This window comes from Gobius niger (assembly GCF_951799975.1).
Source record: "Gobius niger genome assembly, chromosome: 7".
Classification (NCBI taxonomy): domain Eukaryota; kingdom Metazoa; phylum Chordata; class Actinopteri; order Gobiiformes; family Gobiidae; genus Gobius; species Gobius niger.
The window spans coordinates 8,258,663-8,283,440 of record NC_136858.1 but is presented as its reverse complement, the minus strand read 5'-3'; the positions used below and the strand labels follow the sequence as shown (position 1 = coordinate 8,283,440).

At 42.0% G+C, this 24,778-nt stretch overlaps 1 protein-coding gene across 2 annotated transcripts in view; it reads left to right on the top strand.

The window, feature by feature from the left end:
- Positions 1 to 24,778, top strand: part of epas1b (endothelial PAS domain protein 1b) — a 127,845-nt gene that overhangs the window by 61,246 nt on the left and 41,821 nt on the right. The window contains exons 3-4 of one of the 2 annotated variants that reach the window (XM_079559899.1): positions 13,157 to 13,302; positions 21,969 to 22,056. In XM_079559899.1, the coding sequence (XP_079416025.1) occupies positions 13,157 to 13,302; positions 21,969 to 22,056 (234 nt within the window). The remainder of the gene's footprint in view (positions 1 to 13,156; positions 13,303 to 21,968; positions 22,057 to 24,778) is intronic. The other variant, XM_079559900.1, reaches the window with a different exon arrangement.

Here is a 24,778-nt window from a genome sequence, read left to right as displayed (position 1 = left end):
TGCACTTTCATGTTGGTTGCACTAAATGTTGAATGTTAAAAAACAAGTGTGTATTTTCTATTTGTACTTCGATTTCTGTTTACAGCAATTATCAAACACTTAAAGGCACTGTTTTATGGACCTTTTGCTTTTTTGCTTTTTTGCTTTTTATACAAATGTGGCATTATTATTACTGTTCAATGTATTCTACAAGCTACAGAGTTCCTAAAACACTTGAATGCTAAATAGCTATAAATGCACTTTGCCTCTGTTACTTGAATAACTACAGATTCACAACAATATTTACATTTGTTGTTGAACTCATGTTTCTATATAATAATTTAGGTGCTTTTGGTTTTCGATTAAAATGCGATTAATTGCGATTAATTTATTACTTTTTTATTTTCTCATGCGCAGCTTCCAGGCTGATGACACTTTTCCTCCAGTATTCTTTAATAACATGCTGCATTCATCCTGAAATCAGTTTTGATCAAGTTCCCTGAAGCTCACACATCCCCAAAACATCAGTGATCCACCTCCCTGATTTTCATGGTAGGAATGGTGCACCATTCATCACAGGTCTTGTTGACTCCTCCAAATGCAACGTTTATGGTTTTGGCAAAAAAAATCCCATTTTGGTTTCATCATTCCAAATGACATTGTTTCAGAAATGTTGAGGCTTGTTGTTATTTCAGATTAAGTTATCTCCTGTTTTTTCTTTGGATCCACAATTGTCCTTCTTAATTAGAGTTTGAACACTGCTGATCGATTCTCTCAGTACCTTGGATAGCTCTTTTCTTAGCAATGCAAAATGCAGAGTCTCTGAGTGGTGAAAAATGACCTGAATGAGAGTTCCTCTGCTTTAGAGGTGTCTAGCGGCTACAATATTCGGCGGATATTTACTTATCTAGTATCATTAAATGCAGGAAATGCAGGGATCAATCAAGGAATCCACAGGTGTTTTTAGTTCTTCGGTAGGCCAATTCATTTTTGAGTTATGAATGAATAAAGTCCACCTGCATTGCGTCGAAATCCTCTATCAGTTGTCTGGACGTCGCTTGGAAAAAAACTTTTTTCCTCTCGTTTTTCGCGGCACTAAATCATCCTCTTAGCTGCTGTAGGAAAGTTTCAGCAATTGTGGCCGAAAGTGTGGACATTTTTCGAAATGTCTCCATCATCATAAAGAAGTAGAAGAAGAAGTATTCTTTCTTATTTGCGCTTTGGTGTGTGGGATATATCTGTGATTTTAACTTGTGGCTTTTTGAATGAAATGAAATCAGCGGCCGCTCTAATCTCGGACGAGTCCACAGTGCAGCAAGCGGTTCACACTGGTTTCTATGTTAATATTTTCCATCTTTCTTGTCTTTCTTTAGTTTCCCAATGTGTATTCTCATAACGGCGGATGACTAATCTGTTCATGACGCATTGTGGCCACCAGCAGATTCTTGAATTAAAATTAGACCACCACCTATTGTTCTCACGTTCCTGCGCCTCGAGCTGGTGTCTTCAAGGGAGTATTAAAGTCAACAGAACAGGAATGCCTTTCAGCCAAGAAAGTCCAGTCCAAAATGAATGGCCATCCAACTGAAATCACATTTTAGGTCCATCATTGAGGACATATCATTTTCTCTGCAGCACAATGTATCACCAACCCATCGTTATTGCAATTTTGGGGACACAATATTCAACCATCTATATTAGGGAGGTCTACCTGACTGATATTTACACAATAAGCTTTAGTAATAATTTTCCATCATTTTTTAAAGTTTTGATTTGATACAATGCTTACAGTTCTACTTAAAATGTGTGTGTCAAAATGGTTTCTAAGGCCACGTTCTGACTGCAGGTCTTAATGCTCAATTCTGAATTTTAAAAAAAGAAAAAAAGATTTTTTGCAAGGTCGAGATTACTTTCAAATGTGACCTGTCGGAATGGGCTGAATATTCCTTCATGTGTGTGCTGGAATCTACTTAAACTCTGATTTATGGCAGAATTGGAAGTCACAGAGGTTATATTTGGCTGCCAGACAAGCTTTTGTTCAGCTCAAAGTGTGCTTGTAGACAGGAAAGTTTGCAATGGCCACAATCTCCCAATCGGACGACACAAGCATCCTTGTTTCTGGCTCCAGGAACACTGAGGACGGCTTTGTTTGAGCGCCACCTTTCCTTTGAGTAGGTCTGCACTTTGATTGATTGATGTTCATTCCAAATTCCATGTACGTTACATAAACACGTCACTATTTTTTACATTAGCATGTGCAGCATTTACAGGATTTTAACATGCATTCATGACACTTTAACATGCTTTCATATATACATAATAGTACATAGACTCGAGAAGAAGTGGGCAGAAGTAAACTTATAAGGGTTAGGGTTACCTACCACCACCATCATTTCATTAATGTGGTTGGAGCCAGTAGCAGGGCAATGTACAACAACCTGATGGCACCAGTCAGCACAACCATCCCGGCCAATCCCAGCTGCAGCAGGCTGACAATGCAACGATCCACCAGCAACACCCCAAAGCCGCTGCGCCAGTGAACCCCCCTTAAACAAGTGACAGGACATCACATTCAGTCAGTACGACCACAAATACAAATTGTTGGTCTGATTTGTCTTCTTTTTGCTTAGTTTTCTTTTTTGTTTCCTTCTTTCTTTGTAACATTATTCCAGTAATGCACATTGGCCTGGAGTATTTAACCAATTTTGGGTGCAATACTTGAATTTGCGTTTTGCCCAGGTGTGCCAATCATTTTATTTTTCCTTCGTTTTTCCTTCACTCTTCAACATATTAATATAATGCTAGAAAGATGTTAAACAACCTCACTACATCACAGGCTCGCCACCGCCTTACTACACCTCCCAGCCAACAAACAATGTGGGCTCTGCTCTGCTCACTTGTAGGTCCAGCCCACATGGGGTCCACATGGAAGCTGCAGACAAACCCACTTATAACCCAGATGGGCAAACATTGTTTTGCTGGCTTGGCTAGGATCAGCCACGGGGGGAGAAAAGAATAAGGAAAAGGGTTGGAGAAAAGGCTTATCCAAATGAGATGTAAATGAGCACTATTTTCACTCGAGCAGCAGAGAGATGGGAGAACTGCCCAAAATATTATATATTTTATATTTCTTTTCAAAGTTAATAATTGTGCAATGTTTAGTATGGTTACTGAAACCATTCCACTGTAGGACTCCACATACTGACACACACCAACTTTTTTCTGGTGGATACCACCAATGGGATTAAAGTTTACTATCACAAAATGCATAATGTATGTGTGTGTTTCATAAAACAAGCAGCGTTTTTCAGCTAATGACCCAGATAATTCTTCTATGGAGCTCTATTTGCCCTGTTACTTTACCTCTGCGCTCTGCCCTGCCATGTGTCCATGATCCTTCTGTGTGTCCGTCTTTGGTTCAGATGCTTAGAATACAAAATAATAGTTTTATTTTTTCCTTCAACATTGAAATTCACATGTTTTAAACTGGTAGTAACAGTCTGAAAATTCAGTTTGAAAGTTTGGAAAAGCTTTGAAATCTCTGCTCCTGAGGCTCCACACCTCAGTCAACCCAGTCTTTCTGAAGCCATTTTTGAAACCAGATGTAATCTTGCATAGTTTCACTATGTGAAAATATATCAAATCAGTACCAATTGGAACAAGACCAAAAGTGATCTGGCAAAATTTGCCGAAAGTTACATCATGTTTTGGATTGATTCTCATCTTGATCAAATGATCCTGTGTTGAACCGTGTAAAACACCCTTATATAAACATGTTGTTAGTCAGACATCTGGAAAGAAGGTCATGAGGGTTTGCAGAGAAGGAGCAGGAGGAGGAGCTGGAGGAGGGGGCGGGGCCAGAGACGATGGCACAGATTGTGCCTTATCGCTTCGCTGGACTGTTCCATGAGGGAGAGATCCGAGAGGAAGCGCCCAGCTCGGCCCGTCGCCCAGCGCTAGCCATAATAGGCCCCCGCCGTGGCGCCCACCACAGTGCTCACACACACACATTCAGGGGAAGCTCCTGGTGACCAAAGCACCACTCGTGGGCCTCGACTGATCACGACTGTCGCTTTAACCCTGTGCTAAATGTCACAAAGTGAAAAAGTGTTTTTCTCCGACACAGAGATAGTATCACGCTTCTGTGAAGTGCAGAACATTCACCGGACGGAGCCAGATGGATAGTGATAAATGAGCGCCATTTCACTCCAGAGTAACAGCCCGCTCAACTGTTTTTCAACTCTACGAACAGTATGTCCTCAGCGGATTCCAGTGGTTTTGTTTCTGTAGGGAACTTCAGGGCAATTGAGGTAAGATATTGCAGGTGAATAAGGGAAAAGGTAAAAATAGACATATCAATTTAATATGAAATTTGAGAAGAAATGTACTGCTTTGACAGAAGTTTTCTGTCATTTTCTGTTTTCATAAAATCTAATTTCTCTTTGGCTTTTGGGTTGTTGTAGAGTCCCAGGCTGTAAATTATGCCATCTTCATTTTGGAGCTACGACAGTGGAGATGTTGTTGCAGTGGATCGAAAGCCTCATTTGGAGAAAACGGCCCTAACGTTTGGTAACATCTGCACTTGTGCCCTGTGTATAGTTCTCCTATCTTTAGCCACTGCTGTCTCCCACTAAGGAAATGACCATATTTTAGGTATAGCAGTACACATATGGATACCAAACATGTCAGTATTTGTTGATGACAACTTCACAACAACAAATCATAAAATAAACATTGTATAGGCTGTTTAGTCTCTTTTTCACTCTGACATTGAAATGAAGTCTTGGGAAAAAACAAGATAGAATCATTGTTTTAGGAAGAAACTGCTGCTGCTTCTATGTTTAATTCAAAATGCCATTGCACTAATGATGATTAAACAGAGTCATAGAGGACTAAAATAAGATCATGGATGGAACAACAATAACCAGGTGTTAGGCGGTCGCCTAAACAACACCGGGCTGCCACCTTAACTAACTTCTTAAAAATAGATAAATACATAAATAAAATTCAATATATATATATATATATATATATATATATATATATATATATATATATATATATATATAATATATATAACATATATAATATTCTGAGTTTCTGTTCTGTTCTGCAACAATATGAACTGTAAACGTAAAGCAGGTTACAAAAGTCAGTGACTCACATAACACAGTCTGAAGCAGCTCCTCCTAGGACTGTCCCTGAGTTAGAGCCTCTCTGTGCAGAATGTGGCGCTATAGTTTTTCTGTACATGTTGATCAAACTGAATGCCATATAGCTGCTCCTTGGAGGGCCTACATCGCACAGGTCCAGCCCACATGGGCCAACACACATGGGGCCCACATGGAAACTCCGGACAAACCCACTTACAACCCAGGTGGGCAAACCCATGCAGAGCCCACATTGTTTTGCTGGCTGGGCCAAAACTTATTTTCAAACAGTCTTGTTCACTGATGAGTGCTGTGTAACCCTGGATGGTCAGATGGATGGAGTAGTGGATGGATGGACAAGGCTGCGAGGCTCAGCAAGCAGGAGACAGTGTCATGATTTGGCCTGGAATCACGGGGAGAGAGCTGGTCGGCCCCTTTAGGGGGAAGAGTTTCTGATAGACCATTTTCTTCCATGGTACAAAAAGAAGAACTGCATCTTCATGCATGACAATGCATCATGTCATGCTGTACGTTTTTCTTAGCCCATTGCACCCGTTTCTGCTCGTCAGCATCAATTAACAGTTTATGGGAGGCTGGATAGAAGGTTTATGCACAACTGCAGCCTCTGGAGGGTCCGACTCTGTGATGTTCGGGAGACTCCAGAGGCACCAGCAACTTGCAATACTTGTTTGCTGCTTTGAAGTAGCTGCTCTATTAATTTGATGTGTTTGTCTGGCAGAAACCGTCCTTATTGTGCCTTTATCTGCACACACCCGTGTGTGTCTGAATCATCCACAAATCTCTTATCAGTACGATGATTAAGCTTAATCTTTCATGAAATATCGAAGGTGTTCATACCTAGTCCAAGGCATGCAACTATTTCACACTTTTTATCAGCAGAGAGACCCTTTTTCTTCTTTTTCTTTTCCTGCTTGACAATGGTGGTCTGCTTGATAATGGTTAACACCCTTCTACTATAGTTTTTCCCTTAACTGCACTCACCTGACAACTATTCATCACGTCTGAGATTGTGATTCAAAGAGCCTGAGACACAATACCATCCATGAGTTTCATTGAAAAAATATTTGTTTTAACCTTTATGGCACTGAAATACAATGTCCATAATAATTCTTAACATAGTGTAGATGTAGATGAGGAAGATAATTTGAAGGATATTTCAGAGAATTAACTTGTTTTTTAAAGAAAATATAGATCAGGGGTCCTCAAACTACGGCCCGCGGGCCAAATCCGGCCCACGAGATGATTTAATCCGGCCCCCGACTTGTAGAGCACAAATCCCTGATTATGTCAAAAAAAAAAGTACGTCTCTAGCCCATTCCTGTGCGGAGTTAGGATATTTTAAAGGAGCTATATCATGCTATTTTAGCCATTCCAAAGTTAAGTATAGGCATTTATATGATATATTGTACCTCTACCACTATGGAGCACTCATTTTTGTGATAAATATAAGCATTTTCTGGGAGTATTTTGCAAACCCGGAAGACACAATGCTTCGATTCAGTTAACTCCGCCCCCTCTCTCCGCACATACAACTTTACCGTAATATAAATAAACAGCAATAAGTGAAGTTACTTCACGATGCAGTTATACGGAGTTGACATCTGCAACACAGCTTCATAAATGGCTAACACACATGCTAATATGCTAACACACAAGCTAACTCTGGTCCATCGTTGTTTACATTGTGGGACTCGTGTTGGTTATAAAAGTTAATCCACTTTGGTTCTGGTGAAGGTTCACCAAACATCCATCAGTGACAGTCACAGAAAAACACCATTTTGGCTGATAGTCGCTGAATCCCGGAGGAAAAAAACAGCTTCTGAGAGAGTGGCCTCTTCCTGAAAAAGGTTGAATAAACTCCGTAGCCAAACACGCTTCTTTTTCTCCGTGACATTATCGTTAGTTAAGAATAAGAACAGGTGTGTCCAGTTATAAACGAGCTCCATCTTCACAGCTGCAGCGCAAACATGACTGATCTGTTCAGACGCTCAGGGGTGTTTGTTTTGGCCTCAGCTGACCTGGAAGCACCTCGGGCACATCCTTTTTATTTTTTTTATTATTTTTTTAATTTATTTTTTTCTTTTTGTTTCTCTCTTACGACAGAAATAATGAAAACGCTGTTTTACAAATTAAAATCAGGCCTTAAGCATAGAATTAAGACATTACATTACAGACGTCAAGCACTTCCGTTCCGCTGTTACGACACAACTGAACACTCAGTCGTTCACCAGGAGAGGGAGGCGCAGCTGCTCAGAGAGCAGGATTCAGGAGGATTGCGGAGAGCTGCGTGAATGAAGCCACAAACCACTCTGGGGGTGCTTTTGATTAGGAAATTGCATAACAACATGGCTAAAAGCTCCAAAAAGTCGATTTTGCATGATATAGGACCTTTAACTAAATAACCAGTTTACTCATTCCAGCCACTAGGGGGAATTTGAATAAATGAAAAATTATTCCACAGGTGTCCAGCAGAGGGCACAGAATATAAACACATTATAGCCACGTGGTAAATGAAGCTTACCACCACAGAGTGTGGAGAGAATGAATAATGACTACAGAACTTTGGGAAACTTGTGAACAGGCTTGTAAAGCACAATACAAGTGTAAGAAGTTATTACTTTGGTCACATTACATAATGATGTTTTATTTGAAAATATAAATAAATGGAAATTAAAACAAAATGTGAAGACTTGATTACTATTTTTGCAAACCACTACAGTGAAACAAGTATGAGCCTGAATCAAGTGTTGATCTTGTGGATGTAGTCGTGACTGTGCAGGCGAGTCATCTCTACTTCACAATGAGGCATTTTGGTCTGAGTCATACAATTCTATGTTAAGGCCAACCCGGTCCGGCCCCCCATCACAGTCAGGAACAATAATGTGGCCCCCAGAGAAAAAAGTCTGAGGACCCCTGATATAGATTCTACCACAGGAATGAGAACGGTCTGGGAGGCATCCAAAGCTGTTCTCTGAGGGAGAATGATGGAACTAGCCACAAAAAAGAAAAGAGAAGATAAGAATGAGGTAGAAGATTTAGAACAACAGAAACTAGAATTAGAGAAAAGTATGGAGAAAGAATACTCTGAAACTAAAATGCAGCAACTATGTGAATTGAAAAGCCACGTGTATTTATATGCTAAATCAGAAAGGCTTCTACAACGAACAAGGACAACCTATTATAAAGAGGGGGGTAAAATTGGGAAAGTCTTAGCTAATCTAATAAATAAAAAAAACAAGCCCCTGATTTCAGCTATTCAAGATGCTCAAAACAAACCTACTACAGAAACTAAAGTCATCAATCAAGTATTTTATGAATTTTACAATAACCTATATCAATCAGAAGATAGATCAACTGAGGAAGATGTTGCTGTCTTTTATGATGGTCTGCAATTACCACAGCTCTCCCATTATGGAGCAAGACATTAGGAGGGCAATTTCACAACTAAAAGATGGAAAGTCTCCTGGTCTGGACGATCTTCCTGCAGAATACTACAAAACATTGATTCATATATTAGTGGCAGAACCAACAAATGGGCCAATTATCGGGTGGAGTGGAAATATCTGTCTATCGCCCCTTTCCTTTCTATACAACAAAGACAGGCTGACCTGTCGTCATTGCTCTTTCTTATAGCACTATAAGACAGAACAGTAATATAAAGGGAGTTGAGGGAGGTAGCGAGGAGCATACACTTTTTGTATCTACAGATGACATATTGTTGCTTTTGAAAGACCCAAGCTCTTCAATTCCTCAACTCATGGAAACCATAAAAAGATTCTCAAAAATTTCGGGATACAAAGTGAACTGGCAAAAATCTGAGGCGCTACTTATCTCCAAGCTCTACACCAGAAATGGTTACCTTCTTTAACTTTAAATATACACAAACCGATATAAAATATCTTGGCATCTAAATAGTGGCAGATATGGATGAGCTGGATGAGTTTGGTATTTTTTATACTTTTAAACTACAATGTTAAGAGAGAAAACTAGCTTAAAATCCCCACATTGATTACATATGAAAAATCTGTTTGCACTTGCAGTTGCCTTTTAATGATCAATTTGATAATGCTTCCCAACCATTCCACCCTATTCCAAGGCACACTCGATTTCCCAAACGTTAGATATGCAGTCCATTCTTCTGAATGCATGAGAGCAATTACATAACTCTGGAACAGCCCAGTCTGGTCGCTCTCCAGTATGTAGGCCAAAGGTGGTGCTGCGCTCTGGACCAGGGTCGCTGCCTCCAGGTCCCAAACAGGGTCACTGCTCCTGGGATCATTCGGGTGATCAATCCCCTCCACCAGGTTAAGTCAGCACTTCGAGCAATCTATTTATTTCACAGTGATGCCAATTATTTTCACATTTCTTTGTGTTCTCCTATTTGTCTCTAAAGGGTCCAGCTCCCACTTGTGTCCATTCTGGGTGTAGGAGATTGTGCTGTTTGTTCCGTGGCTTGGGGCTGTTGTTGCGTCCCAGTCTAAACTCCCTGCTCCTGGCCCCGGCTGTCCCCGCGGCCATCATGGGAAGTCTTATCAGGGGGAAGCACGCTGGGACCGCGCGCTTCCCCTCCGCCCGGCTGTGCTGTGTTCACACCACACTCACTTCGGACAATTGCCCGCTCGGTCCAAAAGGCCGAGCGAGTTCGCTGATATTTGTTTTCTCTCTTCGAGGAAATATTTGCCGTGATGGAGTGATAAATAAGAGCTACCGAATAGGACTGTGAGACACGAACCCATTTTTTGTACTTAAAGGGGCTAGATACAAGTTAGCCATTTTATACTCACTACTGCCACATCAGGTCATGCATGTTACTGCACCTTCTATATTAAGCTTGTGCATGACGGCACTTCGGACCCGAATTAACACCTTTCTGAGTGACAGTGCAGGATTTTAGAGGCAGTTGTGGTGAACAGGTCTGAGCTCATTCTACACATTAAGACATAGCTGGAACATGTAGGGGGAGGAAAATGCATAATTTTAATATTTTTAAACTCTGTGTTGCCTTTAACAAATCTCAGTTTGAATTTTTTTGTCATTTAGTACAGTTATTTGAGTCCTTTTTGACATTGTTTTGAAAACAAATTGCTTTTGTAGTATTTCGCTTCCTTCAAAAGTCTATTATTCATTATTTTTATAGAGTTTTATTACGGCTACACTGGAACAGATACAATCAATTTCTGCCCAACATTCCGAAAAACAAGTTTTTAACTTAACAAACCTGAGTTAACCAAGTAGAACAGAGGACATATGAAGTTCATTGATTTCAGATCAGTATTTTAAATTCAATTCATTTTATTTGTCTATTCAATTCACAATAAATTGAAATAGTTCATTCTTTCGTCCTTGTTGTGGAGCAGGACGTGGGGGGTAAGGGGTGGCAGCACAGGGAGGGCAGGGAAGGCAGGGAGCTCAGCTTCTTGGTAGCCTGGTGTATGAAACTGTTCTTCAGTCGACTTGACCTGGCCCGTGGATTCCGCAGTCTCCTCCCTGAAGGCATTACCTTGAAGAGACTCTGATAGGTGCATAGGTGTTTTTGACGGCTTTACGGGTGACATGCTTGGAGTACATGTCCACCATGTTTCCATATTGAGATATGTTCTTACCTGAGCTTAGACGAGTTGATGCGTACCTGTCTTGTCTTTGTGCGTGCCAGTGGAAGAGCTATAGGAATATACTGGGAGAGGCCAAATGCTAACGACATCTTTGGTCTTTTTGCGCGCTTGAGGGCACACAGTTCTTCCATACTGGTATATGTTCTTACCTTAAGCTTAGACGAGTTGATAGCTTCCAACTTCACCCCCGTTTGGAGGTATAGGAATTAATTGGGAGAGGCCAAATGCTAACTTTTTGCGAGCTGACTGCACACACAAAGAGCAGACAGGTACACCTTGCCTCGTCTAAGCTCAGGTAAGAACATATTTCAGTATGTTCCTTTTAATAGAGGGGAGAGGGGCTCCGCAGATCTTCTCCACTGCTCTCACGATGCGCTGAAGGCTCCTTCGGCAGGAGGCAGTGCTGGCGCCGTGCCACACAGTGATGGAGCTGGTCAGGATGCTCTCTATAGTCCCTCTGTAGAAGAACCACACAGTGATGGAGCTGGTCAGGATTCTCTCTATAGTCCCTCTGTAAAAGAACCACACAGTGATGGAGCTGGTCAGGATGCTCTCTATAGTCCCTCTGTAGAAGAACCTCACAGTGATGGAGCTGGTCAGGATGCTCTCTATAGTCCCTCTGTAGAAGAACCACACGGTGATGGAGCTGGTCAGGATTCTCTCTATAGTCCCTCTGTAGAAGAACCACACAGTGATGGAGCTGGTCAGGATGCTCTCTATAGTCCCTCTGTAGAAGAATCACACAGTGATGGAGCTGGTCAGGATGCTCTCTATAGTCCCTCTGTAGAAGTTGCACATAACAGAGGCTGGGACTCTGGATCTTCTCAGCTTGCGAAGAAAGTAGAGATCTGATTACTTTTCTTGACCAGTGATGTAGTGTGCATGGTCCAGGAGAGCTTCTCTGTGATGTGCACACCCAGGAACTTAACGTTGGTCACCCTCTCTGTACTGTTGATTGTTAGAGGAGTAGTTTGACTTGTCTCTGTTGCTGATGGGACCCACCACTGTATCGTCTGCATTTAGTAGGGATTAGGGACAGTATATCAGGCAAATATTTTGGTATTTTACAATATCGGCTGTTGGCCTTTTATCTCCAGAACCGAATATAATAGAGACGTCTATCAATATTATAATCAATATATAATATAATTATTATAACATACAGTATGTTCAGGACATTCATGTTTAGTACATACTTCAGAGGGAGCTTGTTTGAAAGACAAACATCTGCAGATCTCAAAACAAAAAAGGGTAAGTCTCTGTCTCTAATGGTTCTGAAATGCTACTCAAAAGTCTGCAACAAAAAATATGTAAAATATATGTACAAACTTGTGACCGATTATCACCGCGATGTTTCTCTGACCCCCTGAGGCCGAGGAAGTTGTGAGGCCTTATTAAGGCCTGACTGAGCTCACACATTTAATGGAAAACATATTGAACATTCTTGTGTCTTCATGCTTTTGGGCTGGATTAAACAGTAGGCTGTTTCTTCAGCCTTAACCAGTGAGCGGCACCGTTTGGCTCAAATACACAGGCTCTATGGCTTGGCATCATCTTTACGGTTCTCAGTGCTTTAAAAAGGCTCAATGTCGAGCATCAATGTGCCGCGTTTATGTTAAACGACCAATACAATTTTGTGGTAGGTACTTCAAGAGCTAGAAATTATCTGCTTTTTTTCAAGTGCGCCTTTTCATGGTTTGGTTTAGAAACAGAAAATATCTGGCAGAGCAGCTGTAAGATAAGTAACATTTGGTCTCATAGATTTACTCACAGGGGGAAGAGTATTGTTATTCTGTAAGATCTGCGAACCTTGCCGTTTGGAGTGTGAGAAAGGGGAGTCTGGATTTTGTTTGGATTTCAGGAAGAAGTAGCGTTGGTTTATTTTGGCCATGACCCAAAGCTTCAAACAGAAAACAAAGCTGAAAGGAAAAGATTTTGATTGTGGGTCTTTTGGAAGATTTTTAAAATGATTTATTTATTGCAGGCTTTGAAAAACAGCGCCTTCCACCAACACTGTGCCCTTTAAGATGCTTCATAATGTGTATAGTAATGTTTCATGGGCTCAACCAGCAGTGAACCAAAACTTAAACATGGTACAAAACCAGGACTAAACCAAAACTAAACAAGGGACAAAACCAGGACTAAACCAAAACTAAAGAAGGGACAAAACCAGGACTAAACCACAACTAAACAAGGGACAAAACCAGGACTAAACCAAAACTAAAGAAGGGACAAAACCAGGACTAAACCAAAACTAAACAAGGGACAAAACCAGGACTAAACCAAAACTAAACAAGGGACAAAATTAGCACTAAACCAAAACTACTCCAGGATTTCCATTTCCGCCAGTAAGGGAAAGTCAGTAAGTAACTGTGGTATGTCCTGTGTCCTCAGCCCGCAGCAGCAGAGAGGAAGAGGAGGAGGGACAGCTGGACAGCCTCTACCTCAAGTCTCTGGAGGGCTTCATCACCGTGGTAACGTCAGACGGAGACATGGTCTTCCTATCCGAGAACATCAGCAAGTTTATGGGCCTGACACAGGTAAACACCACACAGAGAACACGTAACATGTTCTACAATGTTGATCAGACTTGTGATCTCTATTCATCGCCATCCTGTCATGGCGATGTGAAAACAGGAAGCAGCCGCCCTCTCTCCTGGTACAGCTTAATTTTTTACCTTTTTCTTTGAACTACTTTTGTGGTTAATGTGTTCCACATAGTTTTTCTGGATACTTTTGTACGTCTTTCCTGTGTTTTTGTGGAGGTTTGATGGATTTGTTTATTTTGAGAGTCCAAAATGGTCCTGAAGGAAGCAGCTTTTGAAAGATTAACACAATTCTATCTTCTCAGCTAAACCCATTTGAGACCTAAAAAATGTCTTCTTTTGATACACTGAAGAGGCACCAAGAGCCCCCACACCTGCAGCACAGGGGAGGCGTCACAAGAGGAGCTACAGGAAACAAATAAAGGGACAAACGTGGACATGGTGAAAGAGATGGTGAGGAGCGGAGGGGGCTGCAGGAGGAAGAGGAAGGAGGAGGTGGAGCTGACTAGTGCAGGACACCACGCTCTGAAATAGGGACAAACCCAGGAGGCAGTGCACCATTTCAGAAGATCAGAGGAGACAGAGGGCAGCCAGCCAGGTTTCTTCTGAGTTTTACAGTTTCCCCAACCTCCAAGGTTATGTGAGTCAGGTTGACACACAGTGGCAGCGCGGCTCAGCTGCAGCAGCACAGGACTGACATCTGGACTGATACAAATTCAAAAAGACAACAGTAAACCCGTTCTGCATTATTTCAACAGTGGAATATGGCTGTGCCATAACAATCAGTACAACAGAATGTGTTACACATTAAGTCCACAGTGTTGCCCAGTGTTACATCTGGCAGTGAGAGAACGTAAGACCTAAACAAAGTGCTATCTGCACTTAAAGGAATAGGCCACCGTTTTTATATACTACTAAGATATGTTCTTACCTAACCTTAGTCGAGTTGATATATACCCGTCTGGTCTTTGTCCGTGCGCTCTGTCACGCAAACGGAGCACATACGCAGCCTCTCCCACATGTCATATAGCTCCAAAAAAGCTCACGATAGAAGCTACCAAGCTCTTCCACGTGTTCCCTATTTAAATAAAGTTACGTGAAGTGTTTTCATGCCAAGTATATTTGCACAGAAATGTAACATGTCGATTTTATAAGCAGATAAAAAGGGGTACTATATTGTGAGGCGTAATGATACAGGAGCACAACATCCGCGCAGTAACTCCTAAAGACTTGTAGAGCTTGAAGCTTGTAGAGAGCTAGCAGAGAACAGTTGAAGAAGCGTCAAGTTTTAGCACGATAACTTGTGAACAATGCCTTTTACGTGCATCGTGCCGGGCTGTGATAACAAGCAGAAATTATATAGTGTAGTAATGTTTCACAGATTTCTAACTCACCCCGGACGATGACACAGGACTCAGGACTTCGAACATGAGGTAGGAATGCGCCAGCACTTTCCCAAAATATATTTTCTGCTTGCTGTAAAAGGCTCTCTACAAGTCACGCAGCTTCTATTGACGGAAGTGAGCGGGGGAAGTCTTTAGGAGTTACTGCGCGGACGTTGTGCTCCTGTATCATTACGCCTCACAATATAGTACCCCTTTTTATCTGCTTATAAAATCGACATGTTACATTTCTGTGTAAATATACTTCGCATGAAAACACTTCACGTAACTTTATTTAAATAGGGAACATGTGGAAGAGCTTGGTAGCTTCTATCGTGAGCTTTTTTGGAGCTATATGACATGTGGGAGAGGCTGCGTATGTGCTCCGTTTGCGTGACAGAGCGCACGGACAAAGACCAGACGGGTATATATTAACTCGACTAAGGTTAGGTAAGAACATATCTCAGTATGTAAAAACGGTGGCCTATTCCTTTAAGAAGAGCAACCGATGCAGGAATAAAAGCCTTTCTGTATCTGTTGTTTGTGGCTATCATGGCCCGATATCGCCTCCCCGATGGTAAAAGTTCACATTCATTAAAGAGCACATGAGAAGGTTCTTTGAGAATGTTTTTTGCCTGTGCCAGGACCGAGGATTCAAGAAGTGTTTTTAAAGAAGGATACTCTTTCCTGCCAATAACCTTCATGGCATTTCTGACCAATCTCTCAATTTTGGTTTTACACAAGACAGTAAGAGGGCCAAACCAGGCAACCATGCCTTATCAGATATGGCTTTCCAGAACAGCATCTTAAAAAAAAGACATCATTTTAAGCTCATGCCAAACATTCTCAGTCTTCTTAAAAAATGAAGCCTCTGAGACAATTTGCGACAATGAAAATCAACATGCACATTCCACTTGAGTAGTAGTAAGCACAAAAGTAAGCTCAAAATGACTGTCATCTGAGAATCATCTGAGAAGATTCTGTTGTTTGTTTTTTGGCTTCTGCATTCGTTTGTATATAAAGTAGAAAGGATAGGATAACTTACAGCTCCCTGGGACACTCCAGTGCTGCTTGTTTTTGATTCAGGCAAAGTTTTATTTACCCTCACTCGCTGTTACCTGTTTGTTAAAAAAGAGTAAAACCAATTCACCAGAAAAGGACTAAACTGGCAGGGCTAACCATTTATGTACCTGTAACTGAGGGAGAACAGTGTCAAAGGCCGATGTAAAATCAGCAAATAAGACTTGTGCGTAGCAATCAGATTTTTCCAGATGTTTACAAATCAAATGAGACATTCCAACAATAGCATCAGTGGTGCCAAGAATTGCAGTGGATCGAAAAAAAACTGATACTTCTGATTTCACCATTGTTTTCTCAAAACATTTCATAACAATGCTCGTGAAGGCCACAGGCCGATAGCCTTTGTTTATAGCTGGGCAAGAAGTCTTAGGTAAAGGTATAATCGTTGACTTTTTCCATAACTGTGGGATGTTTTGACAGTTTTATTCAGAGTTATTATTCACCAAAACTAGTCGCAGCAAATACACAAACTAACCTATCATCTGGGCCACAATCTGCTGGAGAGCGCCGGCATCCTGCCTCCCTGACTTTTCACACTTAAGACAAAAGGCCAAAGACCTGTCCTGAGACAAAAGCCTTCCTGTCTTCCTCTAAAACCATGCCCTGATTGTATTGGGCGGCACGGTAGTACAGCAGTTAGCGCTCGTGCTTAACAGTTAGAAGGTTTTGTTTGTTTGTATACTTTATTGTCCCCGTAGGGAAATTTTTCCTCTGCATTTAACCCATCCTTCGATGCCGCTGGGGCAACCCGTAAGGAGTGGTCGAGGGCAGTGCCGCGCCCCATCTCCATGATGTGGAGCCAGGCTGACGGTCAGAATCACCTAGCTGGGGGATTCACACTATTGCACATGTTTTTAGTGGTAGGGGAAACCGGAGTACCCGGAGGAAACCTACGCACGGGGAGAACATGCAAACTCCACACAGAATAGAAGTGGTGTGCTGGAACACCCGTCCTGGTGGGAATCGAACCCGGGACCTTCTGGCTGTGAAGCGGAGGCGCTAACCGCTGCGCTACCGTGCCGTCCCATGTCTGGATTCGATTCCCACCAGGGACGGGGCCTTTATGTGTGGAGTTTGCATGTTCTCCCCGTGTCTGCGTAGGTTTTCTCTGGGTACTCCGGTTTCCCCTACCCCTAAAAACATGTACAATAGGCCAGGATGAATGTGAGTGTGTTTGTGAGTGCGCATGGGGGACGACGGATGGAAATTGGCCCAATGTACCCATGTACAGCAGAAAGACCCATGTATGTTCATTAACATGCCCTGTCCCAACCAAATAAACCAATAAATAAAAAATAAAACAATATTAGCATGATTAGCTGACGTCTGCTACTCATCTGCATAAACACACCAAACTGCCACGGTCTTTCCTGTTGTGACCTATGCTATATAGCTGGATCAGAGAGTTTGCTCCTCAGAACTCTGATGCACAGCTTTGTGCATTCTCCGTGTATATACATGTATTAAACCTCACCTTTTGACTAGACAACATATCTCTAAGCTTTGTTAAGTAAGAAAATCCTCAAAAGGGACCACACAGCACTTGGCAGACAACTGAAAGATGGGACACCAGGCCTCAGTTAGCTCCTGTTCCAATTGTCTCATGTAAAGCGCTTTGTGACTATATGTCTGTGAAAGGCGCTATATAAATAAAGATCTTCTTCTTCTTCTTCTTCTTCCTGTGCACAACTCTTTAGTAGGAAGGCTGACGGGCTGTCCGGACCAGCGGCTTTTTTACTTGAGACCTTGCTAAAAATGGCTTGGACCTCCTGCGGGTCAATGAAAGCACAAAAGTCACCATCAACAGCTAAATCAGTCACAGCAGAAAAGTTAGATTCGCTGTCAGCCTCATGCCTCAAGAAGAAGTCATTCAAGTTAGCATATTCCTCGTCGTTCAACGTTACCAAATACTGTTTATTATTGTTCATGCACGTAATCCTTGAGTCCCACAGTTTTTTATTGTCCATGGAGCTAAGGCTCCTTTCCAAACATCCTCGCTGAGTTCCTTGAGTTCCTTCTGGGATGCAGCCTTCTATCCTTGTTCTTAAAAGCTAGTCTCTTTTGTTTAAACTTGCCATAACTTCCTTGGTTATATGAGGATTGTCATTAGCAAAATGTAGAACTTGCAAATTTGCCCTTGCAAATTAAATGTGGGACAGTTTTGTAAATAACTGTCCTCAGCTAAACCTGGCTCCGACATCACCATTGATGAGCAGCTTTTAGCAACGAAAGCTTGTTGTCCATTCACTCAATACATGGCAAACAAGCCAGATAAATTTGGCATCATGTTTTGGGTCGCTGCTGACGTTGCAACAGAATACATGCTCAATAGCACACCATATTTAAGATTCAAGATTCAAGATGTTTTAATTTGTCAAACCATGTGAATTGTTTGAAATTATGTTTCTCTCATCCTTGATTGTGAAGCGGAGGGAGGGGGAAGAGGGGTGGAGGGAGGTTAGGGAGTTCAGCTTCCTGATGGCCCTGTGTACAAAACTTCAGTCAACTGGAACTGACCCGTAGATTCCACAGTCTCCTCCCTGAAGGCATAACCTTGAAGAGCCTGTGTGATGGGTGCGAAGGGTCCCTGGCGATTTTGACGGCTTTGCGGGTGAGACGGGTGGAGTACATGTCCTTAATGGAGGGAGAGGGGCTCCGCAGATCTTCTCCGCTCCTCTCACGATGCGCTGGAGGCTCCTTCGGCAGGAGGCAATGCTGGCGCCGTTCAACACAGTGATGGTGCTGGCCCTGACAGCACACCACTGTTCTGATGACATCATGCATATTAATGAGGCTGCTGTGCTCCACTGATTTCACATTGTTTCTAATTTTCCAAAAATGAAGCTGAAATTATCTACAAAATCAAAACGGCAAGAAGGACAAATACAAGCAATCTGCTGAATTGCTTGTATTTCAGCAGATGAAATACAAGCAATTATAAGACTTTTATAATTTTACTGACTAAAATTGTCATCAGTAAATAAAGCTGCATGCGTGTGTGCTGCTGCGGAGCGTCTCCCTCTCTATCCCTTGTGTTTTGGTAAATTATCCCCTCATGTTTAGACAAATCTCATTCATAACTCACTTTGTGTGTCCTTTAATGGCTAAATGGAGGCGTTGGGGAGGGCATATCAATCCGGATTTTCTGTAACCTGGCAAGAGCGCCAGACGTAGCAAAACATCAACACAATCTTTTGTAAATGACCCCTGATCCGTTCCCTATGCCATTGTCCCCGGTCGTCAAACTTGCTGCATTTGTCTCTGCTTGTCCATGTGCTGTTATCCTCACTGGAAACCAAGTATGTGCGGTCACTAATGCACTGTGCACCGCTCTGTTGTTACAAGTCTGCTTCGAATTAGAGCGTAGAAAAACAAGGCCTGTGCATGCTGGCTCATGGCTGATTCTGAATTAGCTTGCATGAAAAACACTGTACCCAATCAAGCCAGTACAAATTCATGCCCCACATAATCCCCGTCAGGACACAATCCTCACATTATCAAGACCTTTGTGTGGAGCTTCAGTCAGGTCAATGGGTACTGGGAAATGTCTTGTTTTTGTAAGAAACACACAAGAAAAATGTAAAGATGGAAAAGACCTGAAAAAGTCAAAGTAACGTAAGTTGCAATCCTTTAGAAAGGGGACAAGATGCCACCTCAGAGAAGATGAGGAAAACCAACAAATCCTCCGGCGAATGACAACGCAGAAGAATCACACGACGAAGAAGCTAATGCTATACCCATCGCGGCTAACCCGGCACAAGAAAAGGAACATGTGGATGATGAAGAGGTGACAAATAGCACGATACTGAAAGAAATTTGTGAGATGAAGAGATTAAGAGAGAATTTGCAAAGACAAATTAAAGGCTGGACGAAGCGAAGAAAAGAATTGTGGGGAACGAGGAAAGGCTACAAGATGTGGAAGAAGTGATCACAGGAATGCTTAAAATTCAAGTCCAGAACAAATTAAAAGATCAAGAATGTCAGTCGAGAAGAGACAATATCAGAATAGCATTCTTGAACAAGAACCAAAAGACACTCCCAAGGCAATGATAACGTTCATCGGGAAAATGCTAAGAGACTACAGTAGACCTGCAGATAGAGGGCTCATAGAGCATTCGCTCCCAAGCCCCCGCCTGATGCCAAACCAAGATCTATCTTTGTCAAATCTCAGAGCTTTCCAGTGATAGAAGAGTAAATCTGGTTGGCTTGGCAAAAGAAAGGCTTTGATCTGGATGGCCTCAGGATAAGCTTGGATCACGATTACGCACCAGCCATTCTACGCAAACGGAAAGTAGACGCTGAGGCGCGACGAGTCCTAAAGGCAAAAAACATACGTTTTCAAACTCTGTACCCATCCCGCCTGAGAGTTCATTACGAAGACAGGCAGATAGCGTATGATACAGCGGACATGGTGAGTCACAGTGATTGAAATACTGGCGATGCTGTGGGAGAGGGTTCAGCAAGCAGCCTGGCAACCAGTGCGGACCAAGTTAGGCCATAGGCTGAAGCCAAAATTCAGCTTAGATAAGGGATTTCGTTCCACTCCCTTGGAACTACTTGTTCATTTTGGTTGTCTTAAATATCTTCAGAACTATTGGGAAAAAGTTATCTTGAATCATGAATCTTGAATCATGCCAGTTTTTGTGAAATCTTTCTTCAATTCAAATCAATTCTTTAATTTTTGAGGTACAAACCTACATTTTTGGATTCCAGCAGGCATCACTAATCACAGCAGATAGAGAGATTAAACAATACTTTTAACCACGCAACTACTCAATGATGTTAAATGGAAAATAGTACACACTATTCATCACTGCTCAAGTAGTCCTATACTTCTTTCTTTGTTTTTCTATCCAGCTCTCATATTATAAAGTGTATCATGTTTACTTAAGGTATTTCCAGGAACAATCATTAAAAACGTGCTGGATTGTAAACATTTGAATTTATAGGCTGCTAAAAATGGCTATATTTGAATTTCTGAAGTTTATTCCCCAAATGTCCGGGGCTCTACAAAAGAAGTGTATGGAGTGATCATCTTCATATTCGAGATTTTAGTTTAGTAGGATAAAACCATGCTGCAGTAGAATCAGGATGATGATCGGATAAAGGGCCTTTGAGTTATAGCTTCACAAAGATGGGTCCTACTCTAGTCTATGCAGGATTTGACCACGTATTCAACTACTGAGGCACTTCAATGTCAGTCTGTAGCCAGAAAATGTATACCTAGCTCAAATGACTTCTAGCTAAAACATATTTTTGATGCTACTTGTTTTTTTGTTTTTTGGTGTTGCAAAAACAAGGGTCAGCAATAGTGCATTTATAACCGTATATCCATTGTTTAAATAAACAAGACATGGTTTCTAATGACAAAAATGCATATTTTTGTACACAGACAAATCTTTAGACTTTTCCCTGCAATGATCATAAACTTTTTCATAAATGCCACTTTCTGCTGTTGCTCCAAATCCGATATGTCTGTCTTCATCCGGTGAGTGTTTCTGTCATACTGTTTGTGATGTTTATTGTAAACTTTTAGCATGTCCTCGGTTCTCCCTGGGAGACGCTCGAATGCCTGGTTAACGTGTTGACATTTGATGTTACATCAGGCTATTCATGTGTTTGAAAAATCTAGCTTACCCCGGTAAGCCTTGAACCGCATGGTCAGGTCTTGTGCGTTAGATTCTCCGGGCTCGACCTGGATGGAGAGAAATTGATAACATTTATTTACAGGATACACAGAAAAAAAATGGTTTCCCTCAGACAGAAATATTATGAAATTGGGGGCAAGTCGACTAAATTATTGGCATCTAAATGATGTAAACAAGACTTTGATTAAATGTACAGTATCAACGCTGGCTTATTCCAAAGAAGGTTTTTAAGCCTCAGTCATGTAAGAAATGTGTACTTCAAAGGTAAAGGTAAATCCTCCACCTCAGTATCTCTCTGTGGAGTAATGGTACTGATTTGATTGAGTTAGTTTGGCTCTTATCTTCAGAAGGTTCTTCTTGTTGTGAAATGTAAGACTGGTTGAATACTTGTAAGAGGTGTATTTAGATCCTAGCCACTCCAAACAGGCTACATTTAAACTGTTTCACAAAAAGCCTTTGCTCAGGCCTGGGGTGGTCATTTGGCGAAATGTTCTGAACACAGTTTGGAGCAGACTCATGTCTTCATTGCTGTATTGGATTTGTGTTTCAGGTGGAGCTCACAGGACACAGTATCTTTGACTTCACTCACCCCTGTGACCACGAGGAAATCCGAGAGAATCTGAGCCTCAAGACAACCGGTCAGTGCTCACAGCACCACACCTCTGTCCAAATGATATGCAATTTAGTACGACGTATTATTTCTGTCCTGCAATGTGATGGGTAGGGCGGCACTGTGTCACAGCGCTCATGCTTCACACAGTGCCTTTCTGTGGAGTTTGCATGTTCTCCCCGTGTCTGCGTAGGTTTCCTTCGGGTACTCCAGTTTCCCCCACTACTGGAGGCTCGTAGCCTGTTCCCGCCTTTTTGCCCTATTAAGGAACAGGCTTCATAGGAGCAGACACAGCTATGTTAATTTCACATTTCAACATTTATGGGGAAAACCTTCCAAACAATTGATCCTTGGACTTCCAAAAGACCACTGTGATGGAAAGTAGTGCTAACCACTCATACAGCCGATGGGTCACTGAGAGGTCAAATGCACAATAATCAACTTTATAATAAAATGTTCCATAATGCTCCTTTAAAGGCTCCCATTCCCAGGCCATTTGAACCTTCTTCCGCATTGTTTTCTCTTCCCACACAAGCCTTGTTCTCAGCAGCTGTGGCACTTACTGTACATACTGTATTTTTCACTGACAAAACACATCTATAGGATTACCTTGCCTGAACCAGTCAGCACCTGCTCACGCTGGTGGGAAGAGGCCGCTCCAACCAAAGCATAGCGAACACGCATGTTACATAAGCCCTCACGTGTGCAGCAATAACACATACTGAGGGCAAGAATAACACGGGGAAGGCCTCCATGGATAAAGCGCACCAGCCAGAGCAAGTTCAAAGCAAAGTAGACAAATCACAACAACCCCATACGTGAAAGGAGAGGACTATTCAGCCCAGATAGTAAACATGACTTTTGGGCTCACACTTGTCACTGTGTCATTTTATCGCATTATAGTAAGACAATTATTATAAAATATGGCTCATTATTACTTATTATCTGACTTACTGTTAAAAGGCCTTTATTTAGCAAATGGACATGAGTTTCAAACATGATTTTCATATATATCATTATGTAATATACAATGATACGTTTTGTATAAAATAATATAATACAAAGAGACTGTATTAGGCTGGTTTGTAGGCTAGGTGGTCCTAACAGCACACACAAACCAACAGTGAACAGGGCAGAGGACAAGTGGCATTAAAGCACTCATATTGTGAGCAGGAGGGGTTGGCCTTAGATAAAGGCTGGCGTCAGACAAAGGACACACTGGCTCTGGATCATCTGAATTCTGTGATGTAACTGCCCCACTTTCACTGCAGAGACACACACGCACAAGACAAAACAGCACACTTATTATACATTAGCTACATCAAAGCATAACAAACGCTGGTAACGCTTTGTGATAAGAGTGATGAATTCATGCATTAAGTCAGAGTTTTTATGAGTAAAAAGTCAGGAATCAACTGTTTATTCACCTCTTGCCTCCCACTTTAACCAAACACATCTTCAACAGTTCAGCTTTACCCAAATCTACAAGCTTCTCGATTGGAGCTTACAGCCTATAGGCCAGAGTAACGTCAAATTTTTTATTTTTTTTTGTTGCTTTCTTTATCACTTTTTCTCTTATTTTTTTGCTTTTTTGTCACATTTTAATTGTGTTTTTTTCTCTTGTTTATTGTGTTTTTGTCGCCCATTTGTTTGCTTTATTTTGTTCCTTTTTTTGCTGTATTTTCAGCCTAGTTTCCATTGCTTTGTTCAAGGAGTTTTTAGATTTGGGTAAAGCCAAACTGGAGAAAATGTGCTGTGTCAGTTGTGGGTTAAGAAGTAAGGCAATGAACTAGTAAAGATCATGAGTAAATAATAGGGGAGCAACAATGAACCGTGCCGCGATATACCAAAGTGACGGAGCAGGTTTGAGTCTATATTTTATAATATTTAAGTGAGGTGGTGCCGGTCATGTGTGTATGTGTGCGCTTAAACACAGAGTCACTTACCGCTAAACTGAAGACTGTAGACTCTCCACATCTGTATTGTGACATCCTTCAGAACCACTTGAAATCTGCGTGGTTTTGTAAAGGTTTCTCCGAGTCCAGCAGACGACCAGGCTGCACGGGTGAAGATCCAGTGCCCCCAGACAAATGCATAAGATCCACGTACGTCTGTCATAAGAATAAGATAGTGCCAGCGTGTACCGGCGGTCGTCTGTCAGCTCTGCTTAGATTGTTTATGCTTTTATTTTTGTATATTCTGGTTCAGAACGTCTCTGGTCTCATCGTTTATGATCGTCAGTCACTTTTCGCTATTAAAACATCTCATGTGTGGCTGAAAAACAACTTTAATTATGGGACCTCAAACGCCTTCCCTCACATAGCCACAGTGCCCCCTTACCTGTTACGCACGCCTTTGCCACAGCGAAAAAAGCGCCCCAGGAAACGCGGAAAGCGGGGAGGTATCCTGGTTAGATTGAAGGCTCTTTACGGCTTTAATCCTTGGCGATGCACCTTGGTCTGCAGTGGCTGGGCGACCTCTCGGAGTACAATGGATCCGGACTATTGTTCCTGCTTCACCAGCAGGATTATGCGGACACCCGCTGGAGACGCGCCCACACCGTCCCCATGTTTCCCGCAGCCGCGGTGTTGATTTGGAATCTCTCCGGGAAGTGAGACGCAGCTCTTCGCCGACACCCAGGCACTTGGATCCGATTCTTCGACTGTGCCTCCTAAATGCCAGGTCGCTGGCAAACAAAACCTTTCTGTTGAACGACTTTTCACATCGCGCAAACTGGATCTAATGTTCTT